A 27029-nucleotide genomic window follows, 5' to 3' on the forward strand; every position below is an offset into this window, starting at 1 on the left:
TTGAGGTGCCCAAAAGCTCCTGGTGCCAAGCCCACAATGACCCCATGCTTGCAGTGGTCCTGTGCCCATTGAGATGCCATAGCTGTGGTGAGCTAATGAGGGCTAATGGTCCCTGCTGCTGTGTGGGGTCAGTGTGATCATCAACCCTAAGTGTAAACTGGGCTATCTGACCACCCAGTGCAGCCCATGCTCTTCCTCTCATTGTCTCCACCCTGAAAGGACTTTGGCTTCCCTGACTACAACTACAGGTGATGGCCCTGTTCCACCATCACAATGCCCATTGGTCTCCTCCTTAGATGGTTCCTCAGTGGGGGGTCAGAACTCTGGGGCTGCTCCAGCCTTACGCGTGCCATGCCACTGCAGGTACCACCAGATCAGGAAAGGTCACAGTGGAAGAGTGGATAATGTGTGCTCTGACTGAAACTATCAGTACCCCAGTTCTGAGGGACCTGCTGCCTCCATGAGGAGCAGCACACATGGAAGAGTGGGATATGTCCCACAACCCACCTGCCACCACTGCCAGTCCCAAGCTGTCAATAAACCTTGCCTAGGGCTACTCACTGCAGTGAAATGAAGGGACACGGGTGTCAGAGCTGGTGGCTGCGTCCCCATCCTCCAAACCTGCACTGCCATGGTGGGGATGTACAGCCTCCAGCCATGGGCTGCTGGTCCTGTTGCAGGGATGTGTATAGGGTCTCAGGCCCCCCACCTCACCAGACAGATTCACTTTAATGAGAGCTGACAAGTGCTCAGGCCAAGCAGGCCCAAGCACATTATCACAGGGAAGTCACCCCACCGCAGCCAGCTGCTTACAGGCAGGACCTGCTGGCAGGTGTGGGCAGCACCTGTGGGTACTGCTTTGCCTCATGCTGGCGAGGGCTGGGCTGAGGATGAGGTGAAGCCAGTGGTACCACAGCCACCAGTATGCCCCAGGCTATGGGTGGTGCCACAGCCACTGGCACCCACAGCCCAATTCCTCCCTCCTTTAAAACTACACCTGCCTTCTACCACCCATTTATTTACAGAAATTGAAAATTAAAACCACACCTGGGGCCAGCACAGACCTATGGAACCCAGTTTCAGCCACTGGAAAGTCCCAAGTCTCCCACCAGGCAGCTATGGGCAAAGACAACCCAGACCCAAGCATGGCTCTCCCCCACTTCCCTCACTGCAGGAGGGGTGTGCAGTCTCTGTGGTCTGGCCCATGGCCAAGGGGGTCCAGTACCACTCTCCATGGATGTGAGAGCATGGAGTAGGCAGGAAGAGCAGCCCAGCCCTCACTGCTGGAGCTGGAGGTTGGTGTGCAGCAGCCACTCAATGGTTTCCAGCAGGTAGGCCATGCCATAATGCCGGGCAATATTCCGGAAGACACTGACATGATCCATGAAGACCTGGGGAGAGGACAACAGGGAGGGAAGGAGGCTGCCCAGCATCCTGGTCAGCCGGGGATTCTGATGGAGTGGCTGGGCAGGGCTGGCCAGAGAGCAGCTCAGCAGGTGCCAGGGGTCGTGCAGTTAGAGCAGAGGCAGAGGCACAGTGCACCTTAGGGCCTCTCACTGAGCTGCTGGGCTGGGGCTGGGCAGGGCAAGTGTTGGAAATACCTGGGAGGAGATGGTGAGGGCGAAGTCTCCAGCACAGCTGCAATACACAGGCATGTGTCTCTCCTTCACGCCGTGACACTTTTTGCACACCTGGAGGCCAAGGAAGTTCAGGTGGGTCAAGAGATGAGGCCAAGCCCCTCTGCCAGTGGCCAAGTGCATGTGTCCAGGCACAGATAACCACAGGAATGGGCAGAGTAGGAGATCCCTGTGCTTACCAGGTCCTGCAGCACAAAGGCCATCAGCTTCTTCTGCAGGGCTTCCACCAGCGCCATCTCAATGGCATCAGTATCATACTGCACATGGCAGTTGGGGCAGAGCCAGCCGGGCAGCACCAACCTATCCTAGGGGCAAAAGAGAGGGATGTAAGCACCGCAAGTCCCATGCACTGGGATGGTGGAACTTGTTTCTGGAGAGGACAGAACATAAACCAAAGCACAGGCATGCTCAGATCCACCACACGCAGCTAGAAAACATGAACAGAAAATTTGCTTTAGGTGAGGATGATCATGGACAGCAGGGAGAACTGCAGAACAAAGTTGATAAAGGGAGATAAAGTGGGTAAGATGATTGGCTGGCCTCCAGCATTGCTGTACTGGGGCTTCTATTGTCCCTAGGAGAGGGGATGCACCTGGGAAAGGGCAGGGTCCTTGCACAGGTCCAAGTCTCTGCAGAAGTTGCAGTTCCTGCAGATGACTTCAGGAAGCACATAGGAGCGGCAAGGGTCCCGAAACTGGGCTGCTTCTGAGAACTCTCCCACCTCAATGAGGCGCAGCAGGTCCCGGCGTAGTTTGTTCACCTGGTTGGTTATGTTGGTATCTAGGGAGAGGACCTGCAAGGATAAAAGCTAGGTGAGCCAAGCAGCAGAAATGTTCTCAGGACAGCTCAGATCCTTGTGACCCTCATATGGATTTCAGGGCCCAGTAAACTGAAGATACATCCTGGGAAAAGCTGCAGCAATGGACAAGGACCAGAATTTCAGTTCAGACCCCAATCCTTCAGCCAAGGGGCCTGGCCCACCCCCACTGACCTTGCAGACGTATTTGATGAACTCTAGAGCTGGGTTGTTGAGTGGCAGGTAGGAGCCAGGCAGGACTGGGAACATGTCTGAGGGCTCTCTGGCATTCTGGGAACCAGCCATCTTCTTCTGGATCTTCTGGGTGACGGTGAAGAAGCTTTGGGTGAGCTCATTTGCCACATAATCTTGTGAGAAGGTGATCATGCCTAGAGGTGTAAAGCAGACCGTTTGAACTGATTGGTGGCACAGCAGCAAGAAAGGTGGGTGCCCTCTGCCTGCAGCAGGGCTGCCCTGGGGCGTGGCACTCACCAGGCATGGCCCTCAGCTCCCCCAGAGCCTCCTGGGACACCTGACTTGTGCTTCTCCTCTTGATGGGGGTGCTCCCAGGGGTGTTACGCCGCAGTTCCTCCTTCATGCTGTGGTACACAGCCACGATGTAGGCTGGGAAGACATAGGCAAGGCTCCAGCTCCTACCCAGAGTTGGCACAGAAGGGGCACAATGACCTTGGCACCTCTCCATACTGCTCACCTGATATGATCATCAAGAAGTAGCTCTGGCAGGAGCCGGCCTGGGGCAGGAACTGTGCAATGTTCCAGTTGTTCTCCAGCAGCTCCTCCACATCTGGCTCCCCTTTCTCCTCTTCTTCTTCCCTCACCACCTCCTCTTCCCCACTCTCCTCCTCCTCCTCCAATGTCTTGCTGGTGTCCTTCTGGGGGTCCTAAGCATAGCAGTCCCTCATGCCCAGTCAACAGCCCCCTGCTCTGCTCCCAAGGGACAGGGTGCTTCCCATCTCTTACCTCCCCATAATGGATGCGAGAATCCACTTTTCCCTTGATACCTCCATAATTTGCTGGGTCCATCCAGAGCAGGAACTCCCAGCAGCGGGAGAATGAGATAGTCAGAGAGTGGAAGATCTCCTTGGAGTGGATGCTGGAGGGAGGAAACTGCAGTCAGTTCCTGTGTCAGCATAATCTCTTCTCCATGGGACACTGCGGGGAGGTGGTGCTGGCCAGGAGAGAGGGGTGTCCCCTTTCCCATTGGACCCTTGCTAGGGTTCGTAGCGGGGGAAGTCATGGCTCTCTTGTTCTTGTGTCAAGGTGCCTATACCACAGCTGGGATGCAGCCAGCCAGCATCAGCTGCTGGGCATCTCAGGCTCTCCTGGAGGTCTCTTCAGGATTGAATTCTATGAGTATACTTGGAATATTGCTTATAGAGGGCAGCTACAGACAGATCACTACTCCAGGCATGGCAGAAAGAGAACTGGGAAGCTTTGCCCCGTCAGTAGCTTTGCCAGAAAAAGTAATAAATTCAGTTTTGAGGTGCATTAAAAGGCAAAAAGTCAGCATACTCCTCCCTGGCCTTGAGTCCTGCCTCAGCCCCACCACCCAAGAGCCTCATCTCTGGGTGCACCTCACCTGTTGATGATGTACTCCATGTAGCTGATGGCATCCTCAATGTGCCGCTTCTTGGTGCACAGGATGATGCGGTTGAAGTTGGCGTAGACCACAGAGGAGCCCAGGCGTTTGAACTCAGCCACCAGCCTGCAGCAGGGCACAGTGTGGGGTCAGTGGGTGGGAAAGCAATGCCCGAGGGGCAGACGTGACCCAAAGCACATGTGTTGATCCCTCAGCCTAGAGTCAACATGTAGCAACACTGAGCAAGTCACCCAAAGAGGATGAGAGGTTCATCCTACTGCCCACCTTTCTGGCAGATCACTGTGGGTGCCAGCATCCTGGTCACTAACATCACACCTCTCCATTCCCCATCCACCAGACTGGCACACTTCAGACCTCACTTACTGCAGGAAAAGCTTCTTCATCATGTTGTGGAGCGTGCGGTGCAGTGCCGGGTCATAGAGCAGGGAGGAAGGAGAACGGAGCCAGCGGTAAAAATGAATGACCTGGTTGTCTGCATAGACGTTGTGGTATTGTGTGATCTCCTTCACCCAGCTCACCACCATGCTCTTCAAAATTCTGCCAGAGAGCAGAGACCGGCATCACCCCACCAGCCACCAGCAACACCTTCCCCCTTCCTGACAGGGGTATGTTTACAGACACACTAGAGGATTTAGAATAGGAACTCCCTTCTTCAGCCCTCAGCATATAATATGTGCCTCTACATCCTGGTGGAGCATGAACAAAGGAGAAAGCAACATCCCCACACATCTGTTAGCTGAGGCACCAGGCAGCTCTGAGGATCTTCCAATGTGTTGGAGAAGATGCCTGCCATGCATCTGAGGCCTGGATTTATACTTGGAGCACCCTACAAGCTCCACGGCGGGGGAAAGGCTAAACCCTGGGGGACCTGCCAGGATGGAGACCACCTATTCTACCTCCTCCTCTTTCTCAAGCCACACCTGAAAGTGTTGGAACAGAGGGCAGTCTCATCATAGCTGGCTGGGATGTTGGCAGCTTGGTTCCCTGTCACCATGTCCTCCAGGGACGCCTGCTGAATCACATCGAAGCTAATGCTCATGCTGGAGCCTCCTTCCATGTCATTCACGTGGTGGGACTGCAACACGGTGTTCACAGCCAGGCTCTGGATGTCCAGCTCCAGACACACTAAGAGCAGACACAACTGTCAGCAGGGAGGCAGGGAAAGGACCAGGAACACCCTCCCTGCTGCTGCCAGAAGTGCTTTTCACAAGTACAGGTGATCTATAGATGCTACTGCACTCAGAGGGCAGATGCTTTCACAGGCATGACTGGACCTTCATAGCTGTTGACTGAGCCTTGTCTTTCAACAAGACTTGGGCCTACTGACCTTCTGGAGACCAACAGCTTTCCTGCAAATTGGACCTCAGAAGAACTCATTACACTCAAACTGCCTAAGAGAGACCTGTCCCAGTGTGACCAGTGATGACCAAGTGAGCTGTCCTTGTGCTGACAACATTGCAGGTGGACTGCCAAGTGCTGCTGTCATTGGCCATTGGTAAAGAATTCCCATTTTGATGCCTAAAGATGTTTCAGATGAGCCTTCCTTCCTTGCTCCAGGACATGCCCCTAGCATCCTCCTTACAACTGTTACTACTATCACCATAGAGACTCTTTGGGGATTGCATCCACACCTCTGCAGGACTCACAAAACAGGATCCAGCTCTGCCCCATTCAGTGCTACCACCTTTCTCCCTCTTCACCTGTGGAGTAGCAGCCAGGGTTGTTGATCTCAACTGAGGCTCTCTCATCAAACTCCATGACCAGGCGGTTGTCATCAGCCTCCTTCCCCCCCAGGTCAGGGCGGGCTGTGGGGGACAGCCACAACAGGTGGTTGTGACGACGAAGGTGGCGTGAGAAGAACAGGTCGGAGCCAAAGGTGGAGATATCATCAGGGAGGTTTCCAATGGGGATGTGGTAGTACCTGAAGCACAGAGACATCAGTGGTCACTGGCATGAGCATGGCTGCAGGGAAAACAGGGACCCTGACCATCCCCTCAAGGGATGAGGCTGCTCCTGTGGTTCCACTGAGGGCATGGCAGCCTCAGGGGAGCATGGCCACCCTGGGTACCTGCTCATTTCAAAAGCCTGGGAAAGGCAGGTGTCCAGGTTGAGGTAGTGGCGAATCATGCGGCGGGCAGCATGGCGCTGCCAGTCCAGGACCGAGTAGCTGATGTCATCTACCAGCCGGATGGGGACCAAGGGGAACTCCTCAATGATGGGGATACCACTCGCCAGCTGTTTCAGGTCCCAGTTGGATTGCACAGCCACCAGTGTGGGGCCCCGGCGCTCGTCCTGCACCAAGAAGAAAGAGACATGTCCTAGTGCACCTCTCACATGCTCAACAGGAAGCTGGTTGTGTCAGGTGCCCCATTCCCACAGCAGGTCCCCACGGTCCTGGGACAGCACACCACAGCATTCCTGAAGCATGCACCCACCTCCAACACCACCAGCTGAGCGCAGGGATGAGGCAACATCCTGAGGTGGCACTGCTGCTGGCACTGCCCCAGATAAGCCCCCCACAAGCAAAACAAACACCTACTTCATGACCTTGGGTCCAGCAGTTACAAGCAGGTGTTCTTGGAACTGGTGTACCAGTGCCTTCCACAGCATCCTTCCCTTAGTCCAAACAGTCCCACTGAAACCTTCCCCACACTTTCATCTCACCTTGTAGCCCAAGAGCAGCCGCTGGACACCTCTGTAGATGGCCTTGGGGTCGGTCTCAGCGCGTACCTCAAAGGTGTGTTTGTCTGGGGGCAACAGCTCCTTGCCCACCTTCTCCAGCAGAGCCGCGCGCTCCACCGAGAACAAGGTGGTGAGGTTTGGCATCTGGTTACTGCGTACCTGGGTGCAAGAGGGACCAGGTCAGAGCAGGAGGAGAGCGAGCCTGGGATGTGCAGTGCCAAGGGCCCTGCTGAAATATGGCAGGGATGTGCGATGTATGGAGAAACCTCCTGCTGCCTGGCTCTACCAGGTCTGGAGGGGAAGGGACCTTTAAAGGTTGTCTAGTCCAACCCCCTGCCACGGACAGGGACAATACATAATTTCAGAATTGTTTAGGTTGGAAAATACCTTTATGATCAAGTGCAGCTGTTTACCCAACACTGCCAAGGCCACCACTAAACCCTGTCTCCAAGTGCCACATCCTCACATCTTTTAAATCCCTCCTGGGATGGCAATTCCACCACCGTCCTGGACAGCTGTGCCAGGGCTTGACAACCCTTTTGGTGAAGTTTTTCCTAATATTCATCCTAAACTTCCCCTGGTGCAACCTAAGGTCAACTAGACCAGGTTGCTCCAGGCCCCATCCAACCTGGCCTAGAACACTTCTGGGGATAGGGCAGCCACAGCTTTGCCAGCAAACCTGTGCCAGGGCCTCATCACCCTCACAGGGAACAATTTCCTCCCAATATCCCACCTAACCTTGCTCTCTGGTAGTGGGAAGCTATTTCCCCTTTTTCTGTCACTCCATCCCTTGTCCAAAATTCCTTTCCAGCTCTCTTTAGGTACTGGAAGGGGCTCTAAGGTCCCCCTGGAGCCTTCTCTTCTCCTGGTTGAACACCTCCAGTTCTCCCAGCCTGTATACAAAGCAGAAGTACTCCAGCCTTCATCAGAGCATTTCTGTGGCCTCTGAACTTAATTTAGCAGCTCTGCATCCTTCCTACATTGCAAACCCCAGGCTGGAGTCAGCTCTGCATATGAGCTCTCACCTGAGCAAAGCAGAGGGGCAGAATCTCTCCCTTCTCTGCTACCCACGCTGTGGGGATCAGTCCAGGACATGGGAGCTTTTTGGGCTGTCAGGGCACACAGCCAGGGCATGTGCAGCCATCAGCAGCCCCAATTTTCCACTCTCCACAGCCCTCTTTACCTTGTCCAGCACAAAGATGGCAGCTTTGCGCTGTGAGGGGATGAAGAGGCCCAGGAGTGCCTTGCTGCCCTGAGAGCTGTGGTACAGGTAGATGTGGCGAATACTTCCTAGAGACACAGAGCACAGAACATCAGTGATGCCCATGGGCGCCAGGTGCCCCAGGAGCCCCTCTCCCAGGATGTCTCACCTGGCTCCAGGTAAGGGAACTGAGCCAGTGAGCGCATCTCCAGGTGCTCGATGTTGAAGGTTTCAGCCTCTCGCCCTGCCAGGTGCCGGACGAGATGCCTGCTGACCATGCACACACAGCCCAGGTGGATCAGGGCACGGAAGAGCAGTGGCACCTGTAATGATGGGGAGAGATGTGATGGAATAACTGCTACTAAGCTCTTCTTGGGGGTTGCAGACCCAGAATAACCCAGATTAACCACAGGTAGCACATATCCAAGGTGCCTTGGCATGAGTTTGGTATTACCAGCCTTGCTAAAGGTATAGAACAGGTATCTCAAAATCCACATCTTCCCATCTAGGCCCAGATCCTTCCATGAAGGTACTTTGGAGGACATGTGGACCAATATTTGGGCAATCTTGCTGCTCTTCAACTTGTGGTTTGTCAGTCTGAGGTAGGGGCTCCATTTGAACCTCCAGATGAACAGCACGGTGGGAGATTCACCACAGATCCATCCTGTTTTATTAACCCCGTATCTATCAAATCCAGTGCTGCAGGAGACTCTTGAATGCCTTGCTGAGGAACCTAGTCCCAAACTAGCGAGAAGCAATAAACATTTCTTGCCTGATTGCTCTTCCCTTGTGCTAGTTTTAGTTGTAGAGGCCCCTCACATCTCTTCAGCAAGGTGAAGCATTCCCATCTAAGTTCCATTCCCGAAGGCAAACTGTTCCCTTTCTTGCATCTCTCTGTTATTCCTGCTGCATTTTTTGGGATAATGATCAGAACTGCACTGCAGATGTTTAAAGACCAAGACAGATCTTTCCTTCCCCTGGTCAGTGTTCAGCTGGGTTAACTATGTCTCTGAAGATGAAAACTCCAGAACCCCCTTGGGCAACCTGCTCAACAATATTTTCAGAAGTTTTTTCTGAAATTTACACATCATTTTCATATTTTAGGTTGTGTCTACTGTTGTTCATTCTTTCCTGGGCGCCAGAGCCTGGGTCCTTTTCTCCACTCTTCTGATTGAGCAGGTCCCCTGAGCCTCTTCTAGGCTGCACAGTCCAACTCACTCAACCTCCCCTCAGATGACAGATGCTGCTGCTACCCCATGACTATCTAAAACCCTTCATATCTTTAAAATTTCTCTATGCCCTTTGTTTTACTTCAGCTGCTCATTTTAATTTCCCTTAACTTCTTGGTATTTCCTCTTCCCACTTATTAAACACTACTAGAGTGGAGAAGACTCAGATTTTTCTAGAGGAAGGTCTATAGATCTAAATAATTTGGGTACATGCCAGTCACTTTGGACAAGTAATCTGAAGTTTGTTTTGGGTGCTGCTTACTAAACCGCAGCAGGGTTTGGTGGGCACCATTTTCAATTGCTGTTGGCATATATGGTTCAAACTTTTACATCACCACAGGATTTCACAGCCTCTACATAATCATTAATAGTTGTGCCTTGCCTTCAGAGACCTTTCTTCAAATTTTTCAAAACTAGAAACTTAAGGTGAATAAAAAATTTCTTTAACTATGTCCCACTAGAATTCTTCACAGGTTACACCAGTAACTTGAGTAGCAAGTCTCCCAACTCTGTGATGATCTTTCTGCCCTTGCAGCCTCCTGCACCTCAGAAAGGATTACATAGGCAGTGGCACCTCTGCTCACAGCAAAACTGGTCCTACTCAGGACTTTTAATCCATAATAAACCTACAGTGCATTTCAATATCAAATTCACCTGCCTTTATGCTTTCTTTAACTCCACTCTTATAATGGTGTGGTCTATTCTGCAGTTCTATACAGGCCAGGTCTCTTCACCACAGTATCTTCTTCATTAAATTCCTGTCATTAGCTTTTGATCTACAGGACAAACCAGTATCCTCACCGGGAGCAAGCACCCCAGGTTCCCACCTTCATTTTCAGCATTGGCAAATTGAATTTTAGCCCCATTGCTGTGTAAAGTATTTAATTTAGGTTGTTCTTGCTCTTCCTGAACTTCCAAGTTATATGCTGCTCTTTTTTCTAAAGCTTTTACAACCTTGTTTTAGAGGACATGGCACTCAGACTTTTGTATCACTCCACATATGTTGGGGTTTTCCCCAGCTTTACTCCAAATGCCCCTTCTTTTTCCTGGTTCAAATACCAGCAGCCTGGCTCAGGATTAGTTTAGAGGAAGCTCTCAATTTCTTTCCCCAAAGTTTCCTAACTCCGAATAAATTGAAATCCCTTTCTCAACATACTGCAACCCATGTGCTGATACTTCTGTGCATATGAGCATAACTCCCAGTTTCTTGGACAATGTCCAAGGTTTTGGATTTTTGGTGTCTCACCACTGGAACTCAGACTAACAAGCTACTGCTCAGCAACCCTTAAAGACGAGCACTTGAAGAGTTACCTGTGTCTCATATACTCCCTCAATGTCCGGAGCAGAGAGGTCTGCATTGATTTCATTGATGTGCTCTTGGTACATGTCTTCAGGAACAGAGTATTCATACAAGTTGTAAACTAAGTTTGAGCGGGGCAAGATCCTGTTTACCTGCCAAGGTAAAGGACAGGATAATTGGGACACATCCCACCACATGGCACCACTGCCAGGAGCCAGACTCTGAGCCAGGCCAGCTCCTGGTGCCCTCTCCTAAGGATATCAGTGGGTTATGCTCATGCATGTTACAAATTCCTGTAACAGAGAACTTGATTTCCAGGCAGGCTGGGATTAGCAGAGACGAGGGTCTGGATGAGGGATATCCATGGGGTAGGAGAATGAGGTGTTGTGTGGCAGATGCTCATAACTCCTGCTTACAGGGGAGGTGAGGTGCCTTACCTCAGTGCAAGCAGCTGTTTCCCCTTCCAGAAGGGGCAGGTCCTCACCTTCCTGTAGGCTGTTCCCTCCTCAGGCTTTGGGACACGCTGGTTGACATAGAAGACACGGGGGATGCTCAGCTTGATGCAGTGCAGGTCGCTCCCTATCACCGCCCACAACCGGAACAGCCCAGGCTGGCTGGTCTCAGTGATCTGCAGGACATGGGGCATGAGGTCAGTGTTAGCAGGAGATCCAATATGCCATCAGTGCTTACATCTACACTGCAGAGTGCTCTGGGGATCTATATGTCAGTTGGTGGCTAAAAACAAAGTGGGGGGCTTAGAGAGTCATCACTTTCAGCTCTGGAGTCCCAGTGTCCTGCTATTGTCCCAGGGCACCATGAAGAAAACTCTGCCTCGGGCTAGCCAACCAGCTTCAGGGAATGTCATCCAAGTCACTCTGAAGTCCTGGACCTGCAGCTCTGACACCTTTCTGGAGGATGATGTGGGTGACAGGGGCTGGGCTTAGGTGGCCACACATAACAAAGGTTTGTAAAAACACCTGGATGACACCAATCCACCTCTTCATTTCTACATTGTCTGCTTTTAGGCACCACTGGAATCCCATGTTCAATGCTGGGCTCCTCAACACAGGACATGGACTTATGGAACAGAGTGAAGGGCCACAAGGAGGAGGAAGGGATTGGAGCATCTTTCATATCAGGGAAGACTGGCAGAACTGGGACTGTCCATCTCAGAGCAGAAAAAGCTCAGAGGGATCTCATCCACATGTATATACCCAAAGGGAAGTGCAGAGAGGACAGAACCTGACTCTTCCCAGTGGTGCCCAGTGGCAGGACCAGACATCATGGGCACAATGCAGGAGGGTTCCTCTGCATGTCAGAAACTTCTTCCCTGCAAAGGTGAACCTGGTCCAGGTTGCCTATGGATGGAAGTGGCACTCTCCATCCTTGGAGATATTCCAGGATGTGGTTCTGGGACTCCAGCTCTGGGTGGCTCTGATTGAGCAGGATGTGGGACCAGAGGGACACGAAAGCTGCCCCAGCTTCAGCTGATGTTTTTGCTGTTCTGTGACTGTGCAATGCTGCCTGCAAGCTGAACTAGAGCTGCCTCACCAGCAGATCTACCCACGCATCTGAGAGTCACCAAGAATGACTCTGTAGGCACCTGTTTCTATCCAAATCTGCGTGAGTCTGAGGCTCTGCAGCCCCTCCTGGGCTCTCCCCAGGGCTAACACATGGGGTAGGTCAGGGTTCCTGAACTTCACTGTTTGACCACAGAGTGAAGCTTGTACCCCACACTGCTCTGTGGCAGGTCCTCTCCCCGGTACCTGCACGACCTGCCAGGGCAAGTCCAGGATGCTGCGTGCTGTCCGGCGCAGGTAACTGCTCAGCCCTTTGGAGAGGGCATCGCGGACCACTCCTCCGCCTGCCGCCATACCACCATCCTCCAGCCGCCGCCTCTTCCTCCGCTCCTGCCGCTGCCGGGCCTGCAGCTCCCACTTCTTCTGGTGGAAGCGCAGCCAGACCAGATGCTCTTCCTGAGTGGATAACAGTAAGCACAAAATCAGCAAAAGCACCCCAGCCCCGTAACATCACACCATAGAGACTAGCCCTCCAGCCCCCAGTCCCTCATCATGTTCCTGCCCCAGCTGTGAAGCCACCGTCCCCTTTTCTCTTTTATGATTGTTTTTCTGTCTCCTGGTTATATTTCTCCTTGTATCCCAGAGCTGTGTGTGTGCAGAGTGAGGGTTCAAGAGTGCAACTGTGAAACCTACAGCTTGTTCCTGGAAGCACCCAAGCTGCTTGGATAGATGAGTACAGACAGTCCTGGGGCATCCCCTGCACAATCTGCTTCACCTACCTTGGTGGTGCCAAGGGGTGGAGGTGGGCCCAGGATCTCCCGCCAGGACTGGGACAGCTCCAGGTCCTGGGACAGCTCTTGGCTTTCCTCTGCTGCAGGGATGCGCTTCCGCTTATTTGCAATGGGAACCAGTGGCAGAGGGATCTTGACAGCCCCAAAGTCCTCTATGTCATTAACCTGTGAGTTGGGTGGCCCCTCCACAGGCCGGCTGGCAAGAATCTGAGAGAACAAGGAGAGCAGAAGGATGGGGGCTGCAAGAGAAAAGCCTCACAGGCAGTGCCAGCATCTTCCCCACCCCCCTTTACCTGTTTTTTGCCTTCTGAAACAAAAAGCTCATTGATTTTTTTCTGTTTGTACACATCATTCTTCTCTAGGAGTTTCTTGTGAAGCCAGTCTGGGTGTCGGACCCGTGGCACTGGGTTCTTTACCTGCAGAGTAGCTCCGAATCAAAGAGTCCCCCACACAAATCATTCCTCCTGTCCACACCCCCACTGCCCCATACCTGCTGCAGGGCTGCAGGAATGGTGATGATTTTCTGGATGGTACTGCCCAGTCTCTCGATGTAGTAGTCCCAGTCCAGGATCTGGGAAGAGGACAGAGTTTGGGCAGTAAAGAAAGCCAAGCAGAAGGGACCCTAGACACAGGATCAAACATCCCAGTAACACCCTCACCCCAGCCATCCTGCTTTGTGGGCACAGAAAGCCACTGCCCAGGTTGTGTCTCCAAAAGTATGATCCCCTGTCCCAGATGCGGTGTCATCTGCAGGGATGCCTCACTCACCGCACGGATGTTGAAGTCCTGCAGCGAGGGGCTCTTCAGCCATTTTCGGAGGTAGTGCTTGCGCACGCTGGGCTCGGCTTGGAAGATGGCAAGGGGGATGGCCCTGGGGAAGGTATGGAATCAATTTCCCATCACCCCACAATCTACTCTCTCAGCCTGTGGAGATCCTCCAGGCTTCTCCTAAACTCTGGTGAGGCCACTGGTTCAGTGTTACCCATTGCCCTGCTCATGGCCTATGCCAGATTCAGGTGATCACCTGGCCATGTATTCTAGCTCCCTCCCTTCCTGCTACCTGCCCAGCCCCTCTTGGTTTCTCCCACACTGCCAGAAGCCCTGGCCCCTCCAGGTGGGGTTACCTCTCAGTAACAGGAGACCCTTCTGGTTTCTTGGAAATGATGAAGCGACAGCTCAGCCCTGCATCCTTCACCATCTGGTCCCCCAAAAACTCTGCCAGGCGCCTGGCAGTGCTGATGGAGGTGGACTTCTGCTCCCCGTAGTCCTCCAGTTTGCGTGACATAGACCGGTTCTCTGAGATGAGCTCAAACAGCTCTGAATCAGGCATGTTGGCAGCCTGAAGGCCAGGGAAAAGCCCAAAGTTAGGAAGAACTAATGATCAACCTTTGCTGCTGTTTGGAAGAGGAAACACCACACACAGTTGATGTGTCTCTTTACAGGGAGCCTGGGAATTGCTTCGTGGTGCAGCTGCCAGTGGGGCTCTATAGAAAAGAGGGTGTGTGGGTTTCAGGCTGGCATCAGTTTGTGCCACAGCTCAGCTGTGGCAGCACAGCTTTGTGTTGTGCATGCAAAGTTAGGCTCACCAAGAATTTGTTGCAAAACAGCATCACAAAACAAAGACTATAGAGGACCAGAACTAAACATGTTTTGTCTCAAACATTCTAAGTACTGCTCAGAATGCTACAGGAAAGGTGTGATTGGAAGAGAGGGTCCCATGGAGGTGTGGCAGTGCTGATTTGAGCCAATTCCCTGCTATGCCTTAAGACTCAGGCTTAGTCCCCTCTCCAACACACACCCAGGAGAAGGGCTTGCTGTGCATGAAAGGGAGCAAATAGGTCCCCTCCCTACTTTTTCTCCTCTCTTTCTCTTCCACTTTCTTTGTCTCATTGTTTGCCCCAGCTCTGGATCATCCATGTGGCATGACCAAAGTAAGACCAACACATATCTAAGGATGGACTGGTGATATTCTTTGTTTTCTTCCCTTTGCTGAGCAAAGCAGGGCCATCATATTCTACTTCATATTTGGTATTGAACCCTGTTGTGGGAGTGGGGAGCTTGTGTAAAGGTGTGTTGTGGCTTGTTTGTCAGGATCCTTGAGTAGTGGTGTTGTGGCTCATGTGCACCTTTGTGTGATGGTGTGCTGCAGCTTGTTAGCCAGTACCCTTGAGTATTGGTGGTCTATTGCAGCTTGTGAGCCAGCGCCTTTTCAGGAGCTTGTGGTAGGAGTTGAGAACTTATTGAAGTGTTCCATACAAAATTAAGGGCTTGCTTGCTTCCACTCTTGTGGAAGTCTATTGCAAGAACTAGCTTGTTGTCTAATACCTTTTGAGTTTATGCAGTGGGCTGGTTGCTTCAGTTACAGCAACTGTACAATAAAACATAAGAGCTCCTGACATGTGATCAGTGTCTTTGCTCAACCTGATGAGAATTTATGATTAACATCATGCCCCTGGACCAGCAGGTCATGACAAGGACACAGTTATATTCTTGTTCCCTCCCACTCCCTTGTCCCATAGAATCACAGATTCATTTGGGTTGAAGAGCCCTCTAATATCACCAAGTCAAACCATTCCCCCAGCAGTACCAAAGCCATCACCAACCCACATACCCAAGCGTCACAGCCACACAGCTTATACATTCCTCCATGGATAGGGACTCCACCACTGCTGTGGGCAGCCTGTGGCAGAGCTGGACAATCATTTTGGAGATGAAATTTTCTCTATTACTCAACCTAAAACTCCCCTGCTGCAATTTGAGGCTGTTTCCTCTGATCCTGTCACCAGGAGAAGTGCCCAACTCCCAACTGGTTCTGCCCTATTTGTCAGAGAGTTGTAGATTAAGAATGTCCTCCCTGAACCACCTCTTCTCTAGGCTGAGCCCCCACAACTGCTCCTCCTTAGACTTTCACTCCAACCACTTCCCCAGCTCTTTTCCCTCCTCTGAATATGCTCCAGCCCCTTAAAATCTTTCTTGTCATGAGGGGACAAAAACTGACCCCAGGGTTCAAGATGCCTCACCAGCGTCCAGCACAGGTCACTGCCCTGGTCCTGTTTGCCACACTATGGCTGGTACAGGCCAGGGGCCATTGCCCTTCCTGTTTACCTGGGCACATGTTTAGTAACTGTTGATCAGCACTCCCTTTCAGATGCCTTCCCACACCCTCTGCCTGCAGCATGGAGCATTCCATGGGGTTTTTGTGACCCCTGTGCAGGACCTGGGACTTTGCCTTGTTGAACCTCACACCACTGGGCTTGGCACATACAGCCAGTCTCTCCAGATCCCTCTGCAGGGCTTCCAGCCTTCCAGTAGATCAACACTCCCACCCAGCTCAGTGTCATCTGTGAAGTGACTGAGGGTTAAAGTGGTACAGGAGACCACTGACTTTGTGCAAGCAAAGTCCACCCTCCCACAGTGCCCGACCAGCTCAGATGCTCCTTCCCAGGCTCCACCTTGGAGCACAGATTTGCTGAGCTATGCCTACCTTGCTGTAGAGCACATCCAGCCAGTAATCGGCCACCTTGGCCACGGAAGCGTAGACCTCCTCCAGGGTGCTGCCTTTCAGAAAGGCTTCGAACACAGACGACTGGAATATTTTCACCAGCTGCAGCTCTCCCCGGCGTTTCACTTCAAACCCCTTCAGCTCAGCCAGGGATCCATCCTCATTGAACACGGCGTACCTAGGAAAGAGTGTGAATAAATCTGGCCTACACCAAGAGACACATCCCCCAGGGTGCCACTGATGTCCCTCCTGCCAGGGTGCTGCTCTCCATGCCTTTGTGCCACCATCCAGCATGTTCAAAGGAGCCACAGCAGCACACACCTGGATAATCTCAAGTATCTGCAGCTTCTCTAGCAACCATTTTAGCTTGGTTTGGAAAAGGACATCAGCTCTTGCCCCAGCTCATCCACACTGACTCATCGAAACACAGGGGAAGGGACCTTTAAGATTATCTGATTTTGTGTTCCTGCCATGGGTGGGGGCTCCTTCCCCTATGGCAGGTTATTCCAAGCCCTGTCCAGCATAGCCTGGAACACTCTGCAACTGCCAAAGCTTTTCTGGGCACCCTATGCTAGGGTTGCACCACTTTCACAGACAAGAATTCCTCCCCAGTATCTCATCTAACCCTGCCCTCTGGCAGTGGGAAGCCATTCCTCCTTGTCCTGTCCTTCCCAGCCCTTGTCCAGAGTCCCCCTGCAGCTCTTTTGGAGCCCCTTTAGGCCCTGGAAGGGGCTCAAGGTCTCCCTGGAGCCTTCTCTCTCCATGCAAACACCTCCAGCTCTCCCAGCCTGGCTGGAGCAGAGAGGCTCCAGCCCTTGGAGCATCTCCATGGCCTCCTCTGGACTCAATCCAGCAGCTCCATGATTTCTTGTGCTGAGCACACCAAACCTTGATGCAGCCCTGAGTGTGAGGAATGACCTTAACTGGTGGAGGATGACCTTAACTGTATGTAAGTAAGGGTGGGAAATGAGAGCCCAAGTGGGGAAATGAAGATATCAGGAAGAGATTTAGAAAGAAGGAAATTGGCAACTCCAATGCTAGCAGAGGGATTGAGAGGAAACTGGATGCAGCCATGACACACCTAAGGGAACATTCCCCCCTCTTGCCTTTTCTGTTGCACTGTTTTGCCTTTTACAGCCCTGAAAATTATTTGTATGTCTCAAAAAAACCCCAAACCACCATTGTGGGAATAACCAGTGAGGAGAGGGGATGCTCAAACCTGCTTGGCTAGCCCTTCTCCCACGTATCCCCATTCCCACCAGGCACAGCCTTTCTTTCCTCCACAACCATGGGTGCCTGCAGCCACCTCCAGGCTGTTGTGCTTGGAGAGTGACCAGGAAATAAATACCCTTTCTTAGATCCCTAAACTATAGGAATCCAGAAGCCCTGAGGGAAGTCGTACAAGCACAGCCCACTCAGAGCTCAGCAACACTGACTCCTGCAGAAGGGTCTGGATGCCTGGAGAGGGACACTGGCAGGGAATGGTGTGTGCTGAACCTTGTTCTGTGAGGGATTAAGCACAAAAACGTTCTGAATTGTAAGGACAGAGGGTGCTGGGGACAACAACAGCATGTTTTGGAGTCAGACCCAGGTCTGTGAGCTGCCACCCAAAATAATGGATGCTATAGCTCTAGCTCACATTCTTGGTTAGGAGGTGGTCATTGAGAAATCAGTGAAGTTTGGGTACAACTATCCTATAATGTGACAGTAATGGCAGAACCAGTCCTACTTAGAGTTGGAAAGGGAAGGGGAAACACATAGGAGAAGTGTTACTGGAAATCTGTGAACTCTTGAAAGATAGGAAGGCAGGAACTGCTGAGCTTAAACAGATTAGACTGAATACAAGGAGCAGTAGAAATCCTCAGAGTGAAAGTCAATGTTCTCCTGCATACCTCAGAGCCAAGCAGACAGATGTCTGGTCACTAGGTTGGAGAAATTTTGTACAGTAATTTTGCTGTTTATCTGCTAAAATTTACTGCCATAGTAGCTGGGTTTAATGATCTGATGTAAGGAACTTGTAATTTAAAGCCAGTGAGTCAAATACTACTGGCTCTGGAAGCAAGGACCAATATGCCTCACATGCACAAAGGCAATGAGATCCTTAGTCTTACAACTCAGGGAAAGACACAATATTTCAAGCTTTGAAATCTCACCTTTTCTTCAGCTTCTTGCCCTCCTCTTTAGAGGCTGGAAGGATCATGGCCAGGTATGGACCATCCACTTCAAAAAAGATGCTGTTCTCTGAGCGCGTGACGTAGGTGAGTGAGGCTGGATCCTGCAGCTCCTGGTACTGGTCATTTGTGAAGCCTTCCTGTGGCACAGTCCCAGGAGAAGTTTCAATCTACAGCTGTTGGGTCACACCAGGGGATGCCCCTGGGACACACCCTACCCAAAGGGACACCTGAACATCCCTCTGGAGTTGCAGCACAATTTATCTGTAGCTAAATTGCTAAGGTGCTTTGATAAAAGTCAAAGCACCTTTTCTGCCTGTTGAGAAGAAAAAGGCTTTGGACCCTAAAATGGTATTTTCTTCTCTTATAGAGCCTGGAGTGAGCAGAGGATAGGTTTAGACCTTGTGATGGACTCCCTACCAGCACAAGTAAGCATGTACCCAACCTGGCCTCTTACAGACCCCCCTCTCTAATGGAGGACATTGAGCCTCTTTCTCCCCTCAGATGCTCTCCAGAGCCATCACCCCCAACATCTCACCCACTATGTAGGGAGTGGAGATGGAAGAGGGGTTCTCCCTACTCATCAGCTCTCCATCTCCTTTTCCCAGGCTGCAGAGGCTGCAGAGCTGGCCTGGACAGGTGCCAGACTCACCTTCACCAGGATGTTCAGCATGGCACCCGGGTAAGAGATGGTTACTTTTGGCTTCTTGATATTGGTTGACTTAATGACAAAGTTCTCTGGAAAGCTGTTGGGAAGGACACACCAAATCCCATCGGTATCCAGTTCTAGAGGTCTCCTAAGGAAGAAAGGAAGGAAGGCCATTTCAGGAACAGAGTGGATGAGAGGTGAGGATCAGTTCTGTGCCCCCCATTAAGACAGCAGCAGCCTGTTCCATCCACTCTGTTGCCTTCTGCAAAGCAAACCCTCAAATACAACAGCAGTGTCAGGAATCTGAATGCTCATAGAATCAGAGAATCACAGATCACTTGAGGTTGGAAGGGACCTTAAAGCTCATCACATTCCAACAACTCCTTGTCATGGGCAGGGACCACTTCCCCTAGACCAGGTACTCCAAGCCCTGTCCAACCTGGCCTTGAAACACTTCCAGGGATCCAGGGGCAGCCATAGCTTCTCTGGGTAACTTGTGCAGAGAAGAATTTCTTCCCAATATTCTATCTAATCCTGCCCTCTGGGAGTGGGAAGCCATTCCCTCTTGTCTCACAACTCCTGGTTGTTGCCCAAAATCTGTCTGCACCTTTGTTGGAGTCTCTTTAAGCACTTAAAGGAACTCTAAGGTCTCCCTGGAGCCTTCTCTTCTCCAGGATGAAAGCCCCCAGCTTTCTCAGCCCTTCTTCCTCATAGGAAATGTGTTCCATCTCTCTGAAATCTCAAGTGCTTTAACATGCTCCCACATCTGTCCTAGATACAGACAGACCTTCTTCAGCTCAGCACACACTCACCCAATCTGCTCGATCAGCTCTCTGGCCTGGGTGATGATATTTGCCCCCGTGAAGCAGACAATGCCAGCCATTTCCATGGAGTACCAGCGAGCTCTGTGAGCAGAAGAGCCACAGTTAAAACCATGACATGCTCCTTCCAAAACATAGCTGTGGAAGGGTAGGAGGATCTCTAGGGGAAGAAGGGCAAGAAACACAATACTAGGCATTATTCTCCTATGAAATTCTCTACTTATCATGCTCCAGAAAAGCTAAAAACCCACTAACTGACAAGACTGCCATCATTTAATGTCTGGTAAGAGTCTCCAGGATGAGGAGTAGTGGGTAGAAGTAAGAGTGTTATAGGCAGCACCTACTCTCATCTTGGTGCTCCAGGAAGTGACTAACGCACCAGGACAATCCTTGTTTCCAGGGTCCTCTCTAGAGGATCCTGGATGGCTCAGGGGAAGCTTACCCTTTTCGCATGACATAGCCATAGAAGGAGTTAAGGATGCACTTGTGGGCCAGCTGAAGGGAGTCATAGAGGATCTCCATGTTCTTGCAGCGTTTCACTTCAGAAGCATCTCCTGTCTCCACTGCTGCAGACAGCTTCTTCTTCCACACCTGCATACCAAGGGCAGAATCAGTACAATTCCACATATCACTTGGTGGCCCCAAGTGGTTTCCACTCAGTCTCAGTACAGCACTGCAGCTCTACAGGAATATCTTTGCCAAAGATCAGCACCATGAGTCAAACATCCCATTTTCTTTTGCAGCACAGGAGGGGTTGGCCAGAGGCACTTTGTCAGTTGTCAGATGAGAGTTGCAGCTCCCATCACTGATTGGAATTCAAGCAGCACCAGCTGTGCTGCACCATATATGCGCACGAAGAACCTGATATACTGCCTGATGCAATCCATCATGCCTAGCTAACAGCAGAACCACCAGTGTAGGAAAAGCCTCTCTGTCAGTCCTAGGAACAATGGCGAAAGAGGCAGCTGGGAGGAAATGCAAAGCAACAGGCTCTTTAATGAACTCTGCCAGATGTATAGCCCCTGGCCTCCTCCCTGGCCCCTGGCTTCCTTGGGCAGGAACCCCTTTTTACTAGACCAGGTTGCTTTAAGTCTCATCTAACCCAACTGGCCTTGGACACTTGGAGGGATGGGACAGCCACAGCTTCTCTGGTCAATCTCTGCCAGCACCTTACCTCCCTCACAAGGAAGAATTTCTTCCCAATAACTAATACAACCCTGCCCTCTATCAGTGGAAGCCAAGAGAGTAATCCTTTGAGGTTTTCAGCAAGGCACAAGAGATCCCCAGGCTTGGCAAGACAATTTGACCAGCACCCAAGGTTGGTACCTTGTGCAGCCCCTTGAACTCATATCGGCGGTCCCGAAATGCTCGCACCGTGTCCACATAGAAAGAGTTTTCTCGTTGGCAGATGGTGGTGACTCGCTCCTCCACCTTGGTGACATGGATCTTCTTGTACGCTTTGCGGCAGTAATCTGATCAAGGGAGGAGGCAGAGGGAGATTCTCAGAGATGGCTGCCCTGTTACAGAGGGATGAGCAGGGATAGGGAGGCAGCTAAGCATGGGTGAGTGGTGGACAGCCCTATTGCAAAGGGAGAGGAAGATCCCAGTATGGAAAGATGCAGCACATCTTTATGGAGGTGGAGGGCAAGGGAGAAAACAAACTAATCATATGGCCCACCTACAAACCCAGGCTCTGCCCCCAGCCAGCTGGGTGGTTCTGCTGGACAGCTTCCCTACAGGTCATAGGATAATGTGATGTTTCTCTTACATTAACTGGCATTTTTTAGTAGCCTGACAAAAAAAATGGAGCCATTCATTTCAGCTCAAATCCATGGCTCTCCAAGAAAAAGAGAAACACTGACAGAGGTACCAGTGCCTGGCTTGTCGTAGGAAGCACACATGAGTCTGTTGGGTTCCTGGAGAAGCTCTGAGACCAGCCTGACTTCACCCCACAGTCCTAGGAGGGGTGACTACTGCTGAATACCGCTCATGGTGCGGGTTGCAAAACACTGCCAGGATCATGACCTTGATTCATTTTTTTACCTGCTAGGCGCTTTTTCTCATACTTGGCTTGTTCTTCCTGGGAGAGCTCATGGAAGGCACGGGGTGGTCCATCAGGGAACAAGGGAGGGAACTTCTCCGACTCCAGCTGCTGCTGGATGCGGTGGTACTCACTGCGGCTGGCAGGCACTGCAGAGGAGGGCAGTGATCAGTCTCTCAGAGGAGAAGCAGGAATTTGGCTCCATCTCTGTGGGCTGTACTTACTGAACTCTCCTCTCCACTGCCACGTCATCCGGCGCTGACAGTTGGCACCTGGCTTGTTGAAGTCACAGGCAGCACACGTGGCCTCATCCACTATGGCAGAGGGCTGGATGAGGTAACAGACACACAGGTGTTAGAGAGGACAGGTCTCCAAATGACAACTCATGCTAGAACAGGTGTTGAGTGGCAGGAGAGCACAAGTATGAACATCAGAGATAGTACTCAGTGAGTTCCCCTTTCCAAAGCCTTTCAGGAGCATAAGCTCCTCAAAACAGCTGGGTTTTTGGGAAGAGTTCTAGCTAAAGCTGTAGCTAAGTCTCTGGAGACCTAGCCATCCAGAGAAGGACAATGGAGCTAGGGAAGGGGCTGGAGCACAAGTGCGATGAGGAGCAGCTGAGGAAGCTAGGGGCTCAGCCTGGAGAAAAGTAGGCTCGGGGACGACATTCTTGCTCCTACAGCTCCCCCCGACAAGAGGGTGGACCCAGGTGGGGATCATGCTCTGCTCCCAGGGAACAAATGAGGAAACAGCCCTAAGTTGTGCCAGAAGATGTTTGGGTTGGATATTAGGGAAAAATCCTTCACTGAAAGGGTGATCACACAGTGGCACAGGCTGCCCAGAGCGGCATTCTCCTGGAAGTATTTAAAAGCCATGTGGATGTGCCACTTGGGGACATGGGTTAGTGACATGGCTTTGGCAATGCTGGCAGAGTGTTTGGACTCAATGGTCTTAGAGGGCTTTTCCAACCAAAATAATTCCGCGATTCTACAATTCCATGGCAGCTTGACCAAATTTCACACCCAGTCTCATCTGCTTCCTCTACCCTGTGCAGCAAGTTCAGCCCTTACTTTTAAGGGCATACAGAGGGACCATCAAGGTCATCTGGAAGTCAGATTAGGATAGACAAGATTGATGTTACCCACCTGCAACCTGTTGGTCAGAATGATGTTGGGGTACATGGCCCCCACGTCCAGATGATAGATAAGAGGACACTCAATTCTGTTGGGAACATCCTTCAGGGAATTCAGTTTGGCCTTGATTTCATCACAAACCTGTGGTGAGATAAAGGGAAGTGACATCAGGGCAGGAAGGAGTTAATGAATCAAATACTTTTTGAATTTGGTTCTTCTTCAGAGGGACACTCGCCACAGGCTCTGGGGATGGATCTAAAGGACCAGATCAGTATCTCCTTGACCACTGGTGCTTTAGGTTTTGATTTCAATGTCCAGAATAAGCTTTTCTATAGGGATACCTGGGAAGTGGAAGCAGCTGCTTCCTAAATATGACTTGATCGAGGACCTTTTCAGTGCAAATGTGTCACCCTTGCACCAAGAATGACACAAGAACAGGTGAGGACACAGCGTGAAAAGGAAGAAAATAAGGCTTTAATGGAAAGGAAACTTCAGTTTAAATAGACTGGCACAACACATTCTATTTGATTGGTTAATTAATAAAAACATCTTTCTCATACACTGTCCTTGAGAGGAACAGAAAAGCAAGGTGGAAAAACATCACCTTCAGATTGTTTAGACCAACAAGCTATCACATCCCTACAACTCCCTAAAAATTCTCACAAGCCACTGTGAGAAACAATTGCCATTTCTCTCTCCCTGACCAGGCTGGCATCCACACAAATGGGTTAATGGAGACAACAGCAAAGACCAGAGGTCGCCAGTCTAATGCTGCCCTCCAAGAAACTCCGGACTTGGATTTGGAGAGGGGTAACCTGCACTTTTGTAGCTGATAAGAAGTGGAGAACAAGAGGAACAAGGGCATTTGCGATATCTGAGGGGTGTCGTGGTTTGACATAGAAGGGAATTTTCTCGGAAAGAAGACGGTCAAGATAGTCAGTGATTGGGGTTGGATATTGGCATTTGGGCTGACCAATTGAAGGTGGACACGCCTCTGAGAACACAGAGGGGTTAAAAGCCAGAGCTCCCAGGGGAACTCTCTCTCTTTGGCTCCAGTCAGGGTGCAGTGCAGACTCTCCCCTGCCCGGACCCTGGCTGGGTGAAGGAGGGGAAGTCCTGTGGCCTGACTGAGGTAAGGCCGAAGGGTGGAGGGGCTGGAACTGGGCTGGTCCCCTGCAGATGGAAGGGTGGAGGGAAATCTGGGATGTCTGTATTCCCCCCCAGAGTCTCTCTGGAGAGAGAGAAAGAGACAGCAAAGGTCTGTCAGCAATACACTGCTGGGTAGGAGAAGAGCTGGGGGGAAAAGGAAGGTGCCAAAATCTGGGCAAAGAGCCAGGTGTCCGGGGAAGCTGAGACTTTTAACCCTTCCTTGAGAAATGAAACCTTTGTGAAATATTACTCCTCCTCAATTTGAAAGAGAAGAAAAGAGACAGTCTGGGACCTGAGATGTTTGAAGAAGAAATTCTAGGTGGGGGGAAGATGATAGAGTGGCTTTTGGCTGGACTTTTTCTTGTTAGCCACAGACTGAACCAATTTTCTCCTCCAAGAGAGACTGTATTTTAGGAGGATGCCAGTGAGCCAAGAGACCTGCTTCAGCAGATGAGGAAAAAGACAGGAGTGGAGTGAACAGAGAAAAGTTGGGGAGGCTTGTGGTGGTGCCCCTTGTCTTCAGAGAAGAAGAGAAGATCTCTGTTCTTGAGACTCTTGGCCCCAGGGGAGGAAGAAAATGGAGGGGACTGTGGTCCCAAAAATGAAAAACTGAACTGTTGTCTTTTCCCCTCTTGGCAGAGCATCCTTGAGAAGAAAAATCCTAAGAGCAGTCTGTCCATGCATTAGTGGTGAGAGCACTATGTGTGGAGAATGTCACCATGGAAATTGTTTTTTTCCCCTCCAGACGGTGGCATGTGTGACATGGAAGCACAGAATGTGGCAGTTGTGTTTCTTTGGGGGGGTCTGCGGCACAGGAGAGACTCCTCTCTCCCTCGATGGACTAAGTATTGATTATCTGAAGGGTGAAGTATTGATTATCTGATTGGGGGTCCAAGTTGTATCTCACTGTGATTTGTTGGAATTGGGAGGGTGGGAGGAGGAATGTTTTGGAAGGTTTTAATTTTGGATTTAGTAGTTTTTTTTCTTTCTTTTCCCTTTTATGGTAGTAGTAGTTTAATAAGGTTTCTCCTTTGCTACTAAGCTTGGGCCTACTCTGCTCTATTCCTGATTGCATCTCACAGCAAATCATCTGGGGGGGTTGTATTTTCATGGGGGCGCTGACATTGTGCCAGTGTCAAACCATGACAGGGGTCTGCCTTCTCCCTAAATTCTTTCCCAGCTCTCTTAGAGCTTTGCTCCTGGTTGAACTTCTGAAGGGAAAAGTAGTAGCTGCATTCCTCAGATGGGGCAGAGACCCTGATCCCCAGGCTGGGCTGCAGGACTCATCCTGTAGATGGGCTTTCGCTTTGTAGAGCATAAACCATACCCAAACAAGCATTTTAGAGCTGCAGTCCCAGTTTCCTGCCCAGCTCAGCTGTGCTGCAGGTGCTGTACCTCCTGGAAGTTGGTGACCTGATCCAAGGGAAGACCCTCCTCTTCCTCGATGGCGTGCTGCAGGGTCTTCTCCACATGCTGCACCAGGAAGTCAAAGGCAGCAGGATTCTACAGGGATATAGAGATGGCAGTGAGGCCATAGGCAGATGTCCCTGGCTGCACGCTGGCAGTTTCTGCCCTGCACCCTTGTCCCTGCTTCGCTTGGGGACCTCTAAGATGTAAGGGACATGTTGAGGCACTGAGGGAGGTGATGGAGGTAGCAGAAACAGGTAAAAAGCCCTCAGGATGTGTTCAAAAGCAGCTCAGTTTGAGAGAAGACAGGACTACAAGTCACAGAGGCATCATTTCCAAGAAACACTGGCTGAAAAACAAACCTAAAACCCTATTTCAACACCATCCCCTGTGGTCAACAAGCTCTGGATTGCTTGCTCCCCCACTGAAGCACAGATGGCCACTTAGAGCTCTCCTCCCATTCTGTCCCAGCCCAGCTTCAGGTAGCAAGGGTCTCCTGGAGATTGCCAAGGAATGGAACGGGCTGTTGAGGTCAGTGGTAAAATCACTATCCCTGCAAGTGTTCAGAAGACATACAGATATGGCACTTGGGGACAGTGGTGGCCTTGGCAATGTTGGATTAACTGGATTAACAGGTGGACTTGGCAGCATTAAAGGGCTTTTCCAACCTTACTGATTTCTGTGATTCTAGATGCTGCTCTAGAAGTCCAGCAGGGATACACTGGGGATGCCAACAGTGGAAATGCTATCCCCCTCCCCACCACGCTGTTCCATGAAGACCGGGGCTGGCTGCTGGCCCATTACCATTTTGAAGCGGCAGGGAATGTCACTGCGGAAGACTCCAGATTCCAGTGCTTCCACATGGCCTCCCACATAGGTCTCCGAGTCCAGCACATGTCCATCTTCCGTAAGTTTGTTGAATTCCTGCTCCTGCTTGTTGGGGAAGATGATGTTGGCATGGTAGGCCTGAACCATCAGCAGTGCCTCACACAGTGTCCCAGAGCCTTTTCTTAACACCTGCACATGAGAAACCAAATTCAACAATAGTAGACACAAATATTTCTGGATTCAAATTCAAAAATTGTAGGAGGAATTTCTTCCCTGTGAGAGTGGTGAGGCACTGGACTGGCACAGGTTGCCCAGAGAAGGTGTGGCTGCCCCATGCCTGGAAGTGTCCAAGGCCATGTTGGACAGAGCTTGGAGCAATCTACTCTAGTGGAAGTCATCCCTGCCCTTGACAGGAGGGTGGCCGAGATTATCTTTAAGATCCCTTCCAACCCAAACCAATCTATGATGCTGTAGAAGTGCTGTGCCAGCACTGGCAAGACTGGACTGTCACACAACAAGCTGGATAGCTTCAGCTGGTGACACATTTGCAACAC

At 51.1% G+C, this 27029-nt stretch overlaps 1 protein-coding gene across 7 annotated transcripts in view; it reads right to left on the reverse strand.

Moving 5' to 3' along the window:
• Positions 1-710: 710 nt before the first annotated feature.
• POLE (DNA polymerase epsilon, catalytic subunit) overlaps positions 711-27029 on the reverse strand; it is a 33985-nt gene continuing 7666 nt past the window's right edge. For 5 of the 7 annotated variants that reach the window (XM_085592827.1, XM_085592825.1, XM_085592824.1 and 2 more), the window contains 35 exons: positions 26452-26664; positions 25636-25743; positions 23104-23232; positions 22186-22288; positions 21964-22110; positions 21247-21392; positions 20363-20511; positions 19912-20004; positions 19103-19247; positions 18433-18590; positions 16262-16457; positions 13902-14116; positions 13546-13648; positions 13268-13348; positions 13071-13193; positions 12766-12984; positions 12233-12442; positions 10951-11094; positions 10478-10618; positions 8107-8260; positions 7920-8026; positions 6719-6895; positions 6123-6346; positions 5755-5975; positions 4975-5179; positions 4418-4591; positions 4034-4159; positions 3415-3547; positions 3146-3335; positions 2926-3057; positions 2629-2822; positions 2230-2430; positions 1817-1942; positions 1602-1691; positions 711-1391 (listed from right to left, as the gene is read on the reverse strand). In XM_085592827.1, coding sequence (XP_085448953.1) covers positions 1278-1391; positions 1602-1691; positions 1817-1942; positions 2230-2430; positions 2629-2822; positions 2926-3057; positions 3146-3335; positions 3415-3547; positions 4034-4159; positions 4418-4591; positions 4975-5179; positions 5755-5975; positions 6123-6346; positions 6719-6895; positions 7920-8026; positions 8107-8260; positions 10478-10618; positions 10951-11094; positions 12233-12442; positions 12766-12984; positions 13071-13193; positions 13268-13348; positions 13546-13648; positions 13902-14116; positions 16262-16457; positions 18433-18590; positions 19103-19247; positions 19912-20004; positions 20363-20511; positions 21247-21392; positions 21964-22110; positions 22186-22288; positions 23104-23232; positions 25636-25743; positions 26452-26664 — 5391 coding nt within the window. In that variant the 3' untranslated portion in view covers positions 711-1277. The remainder of the gene's footprint in view (positions 1392-1601; positions 1692-1816; positions 1943-2229; positions 2431-2628; positions 2823-2925; positions 3058-3145; positions 3336-3414; positions 3548-4033; positions 4160-4417; positions 4592-4974; positions 5180-5754; positions 5976-6122; positions 6347-6718; positions 6896-7919; positions 8027-8106; positions 8261-10477; positions 10619-10950; positions 11095-12232; positions 12443-12765; positions 12985-13070; positions 13194-13267; positions 13349-13545; positions 13649-13901; positions 14117-16261; positions 16458-18432; positions 18591-19102; positions 19248-19911; positions 20005-20362; positions 20512-21246; positions 21393-21963; positions 22111-22185; positions 22289-23103; positions 23233-25635; positions 25744-26451; positions 26665-27029) is intronic. The other 2 variants (XM_085592823.1, XM_085592826.1) reach the window with 2 other exon arrangements.

This window comes from Lonchura striata, chromosome 15, assembly GCF_050655825.1.
Source record: "Lonchura striata isolate lonStrDom1 chromosome 15, ASM5065582v1, whole genome shotgun sequence".
In the NCBI taxonomy this organism is placed as follows: Eukaryota; Metazoa; Chordata; class Aves; order Passeriformes; family Estrildidae; genus Lonchura; species Lonchura striata.